Source organism: Xenopus laevis, chromosome 9_10L (assembly GCF_017654675.1).
Source record: "Xenopus laevis strain J_2021 chromosome 9_10L, Xenopus_laevis_v10.1, whole genome shotgun sequence".
Taxonomy (NCBI): domain Eukaryota; kingdom Metazoa; phylum Chordata; class Amphibia; order Anura; family Pipidae; genus Xenopus; species Xenopus laevis.
Window position 1 is genome coordinate 32,481,909 of NC_054387.1, and position 12,899 is coordinate 32,494,807.

At 38.8% G+C, this 12,899-nt stretch overlaps 1 protein-coding gene across 2 annotated transcripts in view; it reads left to right on the forward strand.

The window, feature by feature from the left end:
- Positions 1-12,899, forward strand: part of LOC108701012 (ankyrin repeat and fibronectin type-III domain-containing protein 1) — a 412,491-nt gene that overhangs the window by 218,846 nt on the left and 180,746 nt on the right. For both annotated transcript variants that reach the window (XM_018235128.2, XM_041576478.1), the window contains exon 6: positions 8,311-8,521. In XM_018235128.2, coding sequence (XP_018090617.1) covers positions 8,311-8,521 — 211 coding nt within the window. The remainder of the gene's footprint in view (positions 1-8,310; positions 8,522-12,899) is intronic.

A 12,899-nucleotide genomic window follows, 5' to 3' on the forward strand; every position in this document is an offset into this window, starting at 1 on the left:
AGTTGCATTATATACTAGGTACAAACAATGCCCCACACTGATACAATGCTAATATCATCCCCTAAAATATAATTACCTGTTGCACTCTAGTAACAACTTAACCTGACCAAACCCCAGCTCCCTTTAGATTGTGCTGTATATATTGCCCAATAGTTCCAGTATCACAACTGCATTCTGCTGTGGAAACTACACGTATGACAAATGTGCCACATTCCTGTGGTTTGGCACTGGTGCATGCTATGCAGTGACACCATTTTGACTTTGAAACAGCATTTCAATAGCTGTCTGTACATCACAAGTCTGGCAATTTTATTCGATATTATGCGATTAAACGATCAGTCTGCGAACATAAAATCAGTTGCAGAGCATATGGGCACATATGTAAATATTGGCAGTCATATTCTCTGTTTATATCAAAGATTTGTGTTTGTTTATGAGTACATCAGTTTCTTAAAGAAGAGACTTAAAACAAATACAGCATTTAATTACCTAATCATATTAATTACAGCTGTCTAAGCAAACAAGCCCAGCTTTAAACTGTAATCTTTTGTCCCACCATGGGGAATAGAGAAAAAGCAAAAAAAAAAAAAAAATCTTCGGTTTCGCCAGTAAAAAACAGAATGATAAAAAGAAGCTCAAGCATGCAGATATCTGTATATCTAGTGAATACTACTGCTGGCTTTGATGCCAGTGCACATGTCATCAAGGAATATATTCTATAAAGTGAATAAGTATCATCTGTAAACAGAAACAGTGGCACTCATGTTTTTGAGGATTTGAGAAGTGTATGAAAAGCCAATTTTGAACATTTCTCTAAGGTTCACCAGAGATACAGTAAAGTAATGCATGCTCTCAGGGGCTTATCTATATGAAGGCACATGCGGGCCTGTGCTTAGGGTGGCAGGTTTTGGGTGGGCCCTCGGTGCCTATAAATGTGTAGTGAAAGAGCTGGGGGGGTGAGGGGTATGGGACTGGGCTGGTTGGCGGAAGTGATGTCATATACACGTAGCGTGACGTCACTTCCGCGATGTCCGTGCATGTGACATCACGCACACAACACGCTGACGTTATGCGTCACGTAGGGGGCTGTGCTTAGGTCCAGTGCCCAGGGCAGCATCGGACCTGAATACAATCCTGCATGCTTTACTGGGAGTTTCCATTAATAGCTGGGGGAAAATTCTCACCAGGGTTTGCCACCAAAAATGCCCACAGAGTATTTGGTAAAGAAAAAAAAAAGTTGTTCAGTTTGGAAAAAGTTGTGGGAAAAATGCCCATTGACTTCAACAATTTTGATGAATTTTTGCTGTTTCCTGTATTTTTGGTGAAGTGAAACTGGTCAGATTCACCGATCACTACTCACCAGGCCTATTTAAAGCAAGGACTAACCAGCAGATATGCTGGGAAAGATTCAGGTGTCCTAAGCAGCATTTGAAAGTTTGGAGGGGTAGATAGATTATGGAACCTCTCAACATTTTGTATTGGTTACTGGTCGCTATGTATGTAGTTGTTGAACTGATGTTAGAACTGTATGTTCTTTGTAAACCCATTTATTGCACAGCACTGCAGAATATATTGGCACACAAAAAATACATGGTAATAATAACCTATAGAACCATGTCTTTGTCAGGCTTCATCTGTTGTAGATCAGCAGCATCTAGAGGGCCTCCACTTAACACAATATGCCATTTTATATTCCATCTCACTCCCTCCATAATCTCTTTGCCATTACAACTGTTTCCCCGTTCTCTTCATTCTCACCTGCCCATACCCAACCAATCCACTGACCTAGGTATAACTCCATTATATATAACTCATTAACCCCAAACACAGTTGTGACAACTAGCACAATGGTTGACCATGGAGAGATTTGACTCAATTTGAATCTCCCTTCATTTATGACAGCCCCTTTCAGGACATTAGGACATTAACGAGTCTTCCTGCTGCTATCATCCCTCAGTCCTACCATTTCATTGTGTCTCTATTAGAAGGAGTGGAAAGGATTACGACAGACGAAGTTCTGGTCTAGCCCCCTTTTCTAGATTTGTGGATATAAGGAGCAGCTCATCACCCTCCCTACCTGTTCTATTAGTGATGCTCCTGGGGAATTTAGTTAGGTTCATTACACAGCTGTTGTGGGTCGGTGGGTGGATAAGTGGCTGGTATATATATCAATATAGTTTTAGGTTGGTACCTCTTTTGGTTGTTTTGAGGGGGGTAAGCTGCGATCCAGAGTGAGGTCACCTCCCTATCACTAACCCACCTTAGTAAAAAGTTGGCTGGCTGGCATGGCTTGTTGCCTGTTTTTAGTTTTCATGAGGAATTAAGTTGGGTTCTTATTACCACTATTGTGGGTTGGAAAAAGTGTGTGAAAAAGGACTGGTATTCCATGCCCCTCCTGATCAGAAGAGAAGGCTGGTACCTCTTTGGGTTGGTCCAAGGAGGGGGGGGAGGGTTGGGGTCCAGAGTAACATCACCCTACTTTCCCTTGTCCATCTGGATGACTGGTGGCTCCTTCACTCCTGTGGAGTATATTTGGCAAGCATTCATGTAGTTATGTCTAGCACTGTTTTGACCTTTTAAATTTGGGTGTACTTTTGTTTTAATAAAGCTGTTGCCTTTGCACATCCATCCTGGACACCTGGTGTATTATTGGAAGGTATGGGGGCTAATGTATTGGAATGTCCAATAGATAGAGTAGGTTAACCAAGGCCTTAATGCTGCCCTGATCATAAAAGTTGGGGTGATGTGGAAAGCTGTTGGTCTGTTTAGAAACACAAAAAAACAGAAGGATCATTTTGTCATTGATATGGATTTATGGAAGCTCAGTTAACATTAATCAAAAGGTAGTGTCTTCATACTGAAAATGAGTTAAACATTAGGAATTGTTTGTTTACTTAGGACACAAAGGAACAATAAAAACATTGCTATCTTGAATGAATTTCTACAATCCATTATACTTCCAAATAAAGTAACGCTGGTATATTTAAACTGACTCCATTGTCCCCCTCTTTCCAGATGGAATTTATATTAAAATTGCCGGGGGCTGACCTGCTAATGGCCACTACAATTTACTGTCGTTTTTATTCACCAGGCAAAATAAATCATATCTAGCTTGTTTATTGATATAAGGAGAAGTTTTCTATGCGACCAATCAAATTTCAATCAATCATTTTGAAAAAAAAAACTGCTTGCTGACTGCTGTGAGAGTGCAGTCTACTCGTGGGCAACATGAAATACCCATTGTGCCGTCCCTAAGGCAAATGTTTGTGACAATAAAGAAGCACTGTGCGAGGAGCTTGCCATGGAAAATATGTTTGGGGAAGGATACAGCTAGTGGCTCATGACATGCTGTTAGGTGGCTTTCATTATAGATCTTCTCAGTCCCAGTTAGGCATTTTATGGTGCTCTGCAGGGTGTCTGCATTGGATTGTTTAGTCCCCAGCACAATGTCTGTCTCTGTACAGCCAAATGAATGCCTTTCCACAACATTTATAACTGTCTCTATATGAACACAAACTCGACATCCTGGCTAAGCCATTAATACTTAAGTTATACAATACGACGTATTCATGGTCCTTCTCCGTGTGTCTTGAGTCAGCTATTCCATTCAATAAATACAAGTAAATTGTCCAGTAAAATAACTTTTTCTTATGTCTAAAGGGAATACATTTTTTATGTTAGAGAGAAAAATACACACAGGCATGCAACAACAAACCAGTCTTGTTTGGACAGATTAGAGGTATATGCATTATATATTTATGTATTTTTTTACTTGGCTTCGTTGCTTTCTTTGTCTCTTTCTCTTTCACATCCTACATAAATCTGTCACCCCATCTCCAGCCTTGTAGCACTAAACGAGCTTTACTGAATACTCTGATCCATAATTTACATAATTAGAATTCCAGCCATAAATCCAGGTTACTATAAGTTTTTCTTTAATTTTGCTACAAAGACAGATATAAGGGCTTTTTCACCTGTACAAGTGGTGTGTAAAAGTGCAATTTCTGATTTTAGTTGTCAGCATTTTCCCCACCATTCCAAAATAACTGTGTCTGTGAAATAATGAGGCGCCTGACATGGCACTCAAAATTACATCTGTACCAGATTCCTTAGGCAGAGTTATGCTGCATCGGTTGGCACCAGGCATGGACTGGCAATCTGTGGGTTCTGGCAAATGCCAGAGGGGCTGCTATAAGGTCCTATAGAAAGTCAGTATTTAGTAGGCTGCTGGGGGCTGTTTGGGCCTCTATGTGGGCTGTTTGGGCCTCTGTGTACCTGAAATGCCAGGGCCTATTTTAATTCTCAGTCCAGACCTGGTTGGCACAGACTGCTGTGGGAACTACTTCCACTTATAAGGGTGGAGGTAGCTCCATAGTTTCCCTGTGTCAATAGACTCACCATGCACGATTTCCAAGAGAAGGCAGGATGGAAGTAGCGGCACCAAGAACTATTCGTTGTCTATCTCCAATAGATTCCATTATAAGCAAATAATTGTAATTTGTGAAACTGATTTGCTTTTTCTTTGTACTAATAAAACAGAATTTAGTTCTTAATTGTACCAAAGCTGCATTAATCCATATTGGTGGCAAACAGTCCTATTGGTTTTATTTAATGCTTAATTGATTCATAGCAGATTTAAGTTATAGAGCTCCAAGTTACAGAAAGACCCCCTTTTTTAAGAGAACCCCGGGTCCGAAGCATTTTGGATTACAGTTTCTGTACATGGATATGTATATCTCAGAAACAAATGTGGGCCTCATTATGAAGTGCAAGCGCAATGCAGTAGACACAATCACATGAAAAACACCATATTTCAAGTAATTCAATTTGTAGAAATACTTATCACAATTTATTAAGTGCCGGTATATGGCCAGTGCTTTCAGGCCTTGCTTACATATCGCACTGGAGCAAAACATTTTGCATGGAACTCAATGATATCTATACATTACAATGATCTGTATATTATTTAGAGGGTGTTCTAGAAATATAATCCCTAAAGGGGTGCATCAGTTCAGGCCCTCTGTAATTCATCTTTCAGTTTCTCAACCCCTGTCGTGTCGCTAGAGTACATAGGATCCTAGTAACCAAATAACAGTTTAAATCCCAAACTGGAGATTTATGGAACAAAAAAAAAAATAATAAATGAAAATATCCCCACAAACGAATGGAATATCTTACTATGTACTAAAATGAATGCTCCCCTGTATTGACATGTAGAGGCACATTTACTAAGCTTGAGTGAAGGATTCGAATGAAAAAAACTTCAAATTTCAAACTTTTTTTTTTGGCTACTTCGACCATCAAATTGGCTACTTCGACCTTCGACTTCGAATCGAACGATTTGAACTAAAAATTGTTCGACTATTCGATAGTCGAAGTACTGTCTCTTTAAAAAAAACTTAGACTACCTACTTCGCCAACTAAAACCTACCGAGCACAATTGTTAGCCTATGGGGACCTCCCCGTAAGCTTTCTTAGCATTTTCAGGTCGAAGGAAAATCGTTCGATCGATGGATTAAAATCCTTCGAATCGTTCAATTCGAAGGATTTAATCGTTCGATGGAACGATTTTTCCTTCGATCGTTCGTTCGAACTAAATGCGGTAAATCCTTCGACTTCGATATTCGAAGTCGAAGGATTTTACTTCGATAGTCGAATATCAAGGGTTAATTAACCCTCGATATTCAACCAATAGTAAATGTGCCCTGTAATGTATGAACCAAAATAACTAACTCTTTCTTGGCTTAGTGTTCAAGTGAACATATAAAGGCACTAGAGCACACCGTTTATATAGCAGACTATTCCTATGCAGGGCACGTAGATTTCAAACAATTTAAAGCAGAACTAGTTTTGAGTTTGCTAAAGCATAGGCGTCAATGCCAGAGTAATGTCTGTCCCTACTGTGCCTTTAACTCCTTATGTTCATGATTCATCTGTAACGAGAAACAGTTTCAAGCTCTTTACTGTAATCTGAATCTAAACAAGCGATATATTCAAAGGAAACCTTTTGCAGTCTCCCATACATACTGTCACCACATAAATTCCTTGTTCCTGGTCAGGCTCCATATGGCATTTGTATATTCTTTACTCTGAAAGATCGGAAATCCATGGTAAGGTCTGAAAATCCACGGTAAGCTATCAACCCCTTCATGTAGGGTTGGGTTTCATAAAACAGAGTCTAGTATTGCAGGGAACATATGGGTGCCTTGCATTCCCCGCTCTAAACAAAAGTTTTATCATAATTAATTTACATTCAAGGCCTTCAACAATCTGTACTTGAGGTCCCCAAATAGGAATTGGCTGTAATTAAAGAATAAACCGGGTAAAGCACAAAAACAGATGGTTAAAATCTGATTACAATGCCTGAGATTTTTGTGCTGTTGTGGTATTGGAGTTTGGGGTAAACTAGGTTCTCTTGTGTCCCATAATTCATAATCCAACTTGTAGTTCTCTAGCTGTTATTGAACATCAACTCCCAGCATCCCCCGACAGAAAAAAAAAAAAACAGGCTGTAGGGAAGAGGATGACCCCCTGTTCCATATAGTTACATGCACCTAACATCTATTAAGATTTGGGCTTGTTTAGCATACTCTGGTCAGTGTTATTCATTCTTTTATATTGGATCAAGTTGTATCTTAGATTTTGTTGCCCTTTAAAGTATAGTGTAAGCAGGCCGTAAGACTGATATAAAGTGAGGCAAGGGATATGTACCAGGCAGTTGTGAATTCTCTATGATAAAACGATAGAAAAGTCAGTCACTTATTCTTGCATAGGATTCGGGTAGTTAAAATGCCTGGCACCACTCAGGCTGGGTCTGAAAGGAGTGGATCATCTTTAAGTTAACTTTTAGTATTCTATAGAATGGCTAACGCTAAGTATCTTTTCAATTGGCCTTCCCTTTTTTTATAGTTTTTGAATTATTTGCTTCCTTGTTCTCTTTGTTGTTGACTCTTTTCAGCTTTCAGATGGGCATCACTTACCCCATCTAAAAAAAACACTGCTCTGTAAGGCTACAAATATATTATTGCTATGTTTTAGTACTTTTATTTCTTTTTAGGAACTCTCCTATTCATATTCAAATCAATTCATGCAAATTAATTGCTAGGGTAATTTGGACCCTAGCAACCAGATTGCTGAAGATGCAAATTGGAGAGCTGCTAAATAAAAAATTAAATAACCAAAAACCTAAAAAATATTAAACAATGAAAACTAAATTGCAAATTGAATATCACTCTCTAAATCATACAAAAAGTTTATTCAATGGTGAACAACCCCTTCAACATAATTTTTTTCTGAAACTAAATAAAACTGTATGAAATATTTCTCATATATTTAGTTATTTTTCTTTGTGTTAGATTGTATATACATTTCCTGCAACACACATCTCCCCGTTGTACCTATTAGGCAAAACAATCCCTATTTGCAGACCCCAAGAATACTTTAAAATTGGGTTAGACTGGTACACACACAAAATATGATCCATGTGCTTATCCAAGTTATTGTAAGCCCATGGATTCAGGGTATGAGGATGCTGGGAGGGCTGTCCTACCCCCTTTCCTGGGTAGTGCTTGGCTGAAGGTGGGATCCTTTGGTTATGGGCTTAAAGGAGAACTAAACTCTAAAAATGAATATTGCTAAAAATGCCATATTGTATATACTGAATGTATCGCACCAGCCTTAAGTTTCAGCTTCTCAATAGCAGCAATGATCAAACTTGTCACAGGGGGTCACCATCTTGGAAAGTGTCTGCAACACTCACATGCTCAGTGGGCTCTGAGCAGCTCTTGAGAAGCTACGTTTAGGTATCTTCTCAAATTATCAAGCAGCAAATGAGGCTGGCCTGTAATAAAAGATGATGCTACAAGGCTGATTATTAAATTCTGATGCTAGTTGCACTAGTTTGTGCAACCAGTGCGGAAGAGTCTGCAGCCTTCCCTCTCTCCCTCTATCGCCTACTATTGTTTTTAATGTTGTGGTACAATTGGTCTGTTACAGTAAGCTATGATTCATTATGTACTTATGTTAATAATTGTTTCTAAACAACTGAGGCCTTCTCTTCCCAATGATCATGTGTTTCGGTTTCAGTTCTTTGGTGGGGGGCAACCCTGCATTTGTCATATAGGTCCTGCAACAGCCTCTTTCCAGCAACTGTAATACCGAATGTAAAATATCCAGCATTTTCTTTGAAACTGCCTCAACAATATGCTTTTTTATGACCTGTAATCAGCAATGTTTAATAAAGTGTAAATTGCAGAGAAAATGTTCTGTGGCCTGTAAACCTTTGCTAACAAACTATTTTTGCTGCCGTAGACTTTTCAGTGCAATGAAGCTGTGTTCGAGGCGGTTGAACAGCAGGACTTGGACGCGGTACAAATTCTTCTGTATCAGTACACGGCCGAGGAATTGGATATTAATACCCCTAATAGTGAAGGATTAACTCCTCTGGACATTGCCATCATGACAAATAACGTGCCTATTGCAAGGACGCTGCTAAAGGCAGGAGCCAGGGAGAGCCCACACTGTAAGTAACCGAAGGAAAGGGCACTCTGTCCTTGGCTATATTTATGTTTATTTTCCTATATAAATTAACTTTTTTTTTTATTTTATGATTTTTTTTTTCTCCAAACAATTTTAAACAAAATCATGAATACTAATAAGCTGGTGATGGGTAGAAAGAATAATGTATGGCATAGAAAATAAAATTGCCTAATGTGTCTACTGAAAAGACCACAGTAAATTTCAAGTTCTACTTCCTATTTGCAATCTTACAGGTGCAGAAACTCAGGTCAACCAATAAGATGTTTTTGTTAAAATAGGCGACTATAGGTTACTTGATCTGTAGCAAATGTTGCACTTTTTTTTTTATATATATAGAACACCATTAGAATAAAAAACATGGCTAAAATACTATATTAGTGTATATATTTATATTAAATAAAATAAGTACTCCTATGGGGAATGTAATAAAAGTCGCTAACGGAAAAATATTTGCAATGCGAAAAGTTATTCCTCTGTGTAAACAAATTTTGCTTTGTGCAAATCTATTATAGCTTTTGTGAACCCAGAAACTTAGTGACCACTTCCGACAGTAGAAGAAGGTTTGCGAATTTTATAGTTTGCGCCAGCGCACAGTGAATGTAATAAAGCTTCTTACTGAAAAAGTTATGTTTGCTCCAAAAGATTACGACACCTTCAAGCACTTCTTAAAAGTGGACAATGTGCAATGAAAATTCACAAAACAGTTTAAGGAATAATATTACATTGTGAAATGCACATTTGTATTCTTATTTGTGCAAATTGTTTTGCTCTTTGCGACTATTTATTATTTATAATAGTAATTTATTTATTACATTCCCCCACTAGTCTTTTATTCTACTCTATACTATCATTAAAGGACAAAGAAAGGTAGAATCTTTGGGAGGTGCCTAGTTGACAGTGGTAAAAACAGGCTGTCTAGTTCAAAACCAAACAGATGGCAACCCTAGGCACCCCCAGTAATCCTCCTCTTAAAAAAAATACACTGTCCCAGAATAGTTTTCTCCTCCGTGTCACTTTGTCATACTCTTTCTGTACCCCAGCCAGGGACCGAACTGGGGGTAGACAGCAGAGGTACTTGTTTTAGGGGCAAATGGGGGATGTAACTAAGAGGTGATGGCTATCCTAAAGCGAGGGAGAGAAGTAGAGAGGCAGGGGACAGCTTGGGAACTGTGTGGGTCAAGTGGTGATGGAGAGAGGTGGGAGGTGTTTTGATCTGTTGAACAATCACACAGAGCGCCAGGCCAAGTAGTATAGCCATGGGCTTCATGTACAATATCGAAATAAGCAAAAAATATCTCTAGGGCAGTACATTTTTGGAAGAAGGGGATTGCTGCCCTGGGGTCTGAAGCAAGCAACTACAATAACTGGAGGGTGCCTACCCTACTACCAAATCCATCTTTTCCCTTTAAAAATTGTATTTTGCTGTTATTGCTGCTGTTAGAGAGAATTTGGGGTGGGGCTGGAACTTTTGGAAACGTCTCTGTTGTCACTTGTTATTGCCTATGGAAGTAGACCAAAGTTACTTTATTTGCAATGTGAGAGACGGCAAGTAGACCTGGGTATGAGACTAATGTAATTAATATAAATTTCAAATAGGATGCAGATTGAGTTCTTTTTTTTTTCTGTGGACAGGTAACATTTCACATGACCTTATGAGAGTTTTAATTTCCGTTGAATCACAGATGCAACATTCATAAAATATAAAGCAGAGTAACTCTAAAGTAATGAAGAAATTAAAAATAGAATTGTGCATAGCATGGGACCTATTAGTGTTTATTGGACAAAACAAGAAATGAAATTACAAATTTATTTATAGACTTTTCATCTCATGGCACTTGACAGGGTTTTATGCAAAATTGGACTGTTCGTACAAAGGCTTTGAAAGTACCACTAGTGCTTCCATTTTTTTTTAATCTGTCTACTCATATCTCCCAACTGTCATCATTCATCTCTGTCAGTAGTGTAACATTTAGCTCTGCTCTCAAGCTCTCATGTTGGCATTACTCAGAATTTATATGATCCAGCCAACAGAAAAGATGAAATTCTGGCCACCTCACAGTCTGACAAAGCAGCCATGGATCCATCCAAACAACCCAATGCTTCCATCTGGCTATGGGTCTAGGTGAGCCAAATTCAAATGTAAAAAGAGCTGGGGAGCAACATCAGTATGAAAAACGCTCATAGGGAGCTACAAATAAAGGCATTGGTTGGCTATTTGGTAACACCATGTGGACTGACAGCCTGAAGGAGGCTCTGTTTGGATGTGCACATGGTATTTGTACCATAAAAACTTACCTATAAACCAGGAATTCAATATGAGCACCTGCTCTGAGGCTGCTGGGAGCAACATCAAATGGGTCAATGACTGAGCAATATGTTGCACACAATCCACTTTTTGGGCTCACTACTCTAGATAATGTAGACTTCACTTGGCACAGAAGGGTCAGTTCTATAGGCTGTTTCTTCACAGTTCCTTTTTTCTTTGTTTCACACCCATCCTGGTCTCACTGATTATAGAAGTGGGGTCCTTCTAATTACACTGGACCCCGCAGAACTCTATAATTTACTATTCGAGAGCCAGAAAAAGTCAGGGATTACCCTAAAGTGGGAAGGGTGTGGGTGGATTTAGAAAATGACTGGGCATAATTGGGTATGGCTATTGTAGACCATTAAATGTGTTAAAAGGTGTAATTTTTTGTAAATGATGAGATATGTCTTTATTTATTTACATTTTAATTTTTCTTCACTGGGGGAATGTAGGAGAAAGTCAGAGCAAAATTTGCATTTTTATATTGTAATAGTCTTCATTAAGCAATTACTACATTGCAAATTGTAAATACATATCTGCCCTGTTGGTGTATTCAGTAACAGATGCAGATTTAGTTGCATGCCTAGAAGACTGGGGCACAGGAATGGTAATAGGCTGGGATAAGCAATAAAGCAGAGAGGAAGCCATGAAGCTGTAATGTGGCCATAATGTTGTAGGTCAAATTAAAATAAAGAATATGCTAATATTTGTGAAAAACATAAACAGTAACTCTTTAAATGAAGAACATGGTATAGGCACACCAGCCCCATACCCCTCAGCAAGATTAGAAGAATACTGTGTATAGCAAAGATACAGTGGGAAACAAAAAACATCATAAAACAAAAATGTATATTAAAAACAAAAAAAAAATTATTGACACAACATCTCAATCTCCTAAGGTGATATTTTTCTTTGGTTTATTAAGTACATCATCTTTCATCTTTTTTATATGGCCTTAAGTGCCTTAATCCAGAGTCCCAGTTAAACAAACCATTGGACCCGGCTGTGCGTTAAGAAAAGGTGGCTGAAGGCAATTGTGTAATCTAGAAAATATGTGTTTCAGGTTAGTAATGAGGACATTGGCATGTTAAAGCAGTGAGGAGTAGGGATGTAGCGAACCGCCGCCGATGTGTTCGCGAACGCCGTTCGCGAACACCGGCATAATTTGCGAACTGTTCGCGAACTGTTCGCGAACTTCGATCATCCGAAAATCGTTCGATTCGAACGATCGAAGGATTTTAATCGTTCGATCGAACGATTTTCGTTCGAATCGAACGAAAATCGTTCGATTTTAGCGATCGAATGGTCGAATGGGCGACCGATTTTGACGCGAACGCCTATTGGCGAACGTCGCGCGACGTTCGCGAACTTGCGGCGGACGCGAACAGTCGAAGTTCGCGCGAACTAGTTCGCCGGCGAACAGTTCGCTACATCCCTAGTGAGGAGTTAATCATGGTATGGAAAGCCACCACTGGGGAATTTAAAGTGATGGTTCGCCTTTAAGTTAACTTTTAGTATGTTATAGAATGGCCAATCCTTAGCAACTTTTCAATTGGTCTTAATTACTTATTTTTTATAGTTATTGAATTCCTTGCTGTCTTCTTCTGAAACTTCCCAGCTTTCAAATGGGGGGTCACTGACCCCAATCTAAAAACAAATGCTCTGTGAGGCAACAAATAAATTGTTATTGCTACTTTTTAGTACTTTTCTTTATATTCAGGCCTCTCATATTCATATTCCAGTCTCCAAATCAATGCATGGTTGCTAGGGTCATTTGGATCCTGGAATCCAGATTGCTGAAATTGCAAACCGGAGAGCTGCTGAATAAAAAGCTAAACACCTTAAAAACCACACATAATAAAAATTAAAACCAATTGCAAATTGTCTCAGAATATCTCTCTCTACATCACACTAAGGGGTAGATTTATCAAGGGTCGAATTTCGAGGGTTAATAAACCCTCGAATTCGACCCTCGAAGTAAAATCCTTCTAATTCGAATATCGAATGGTCGAAGTACCCAAAAAATAGTACTAATAGTTAACTCAATGGTAAA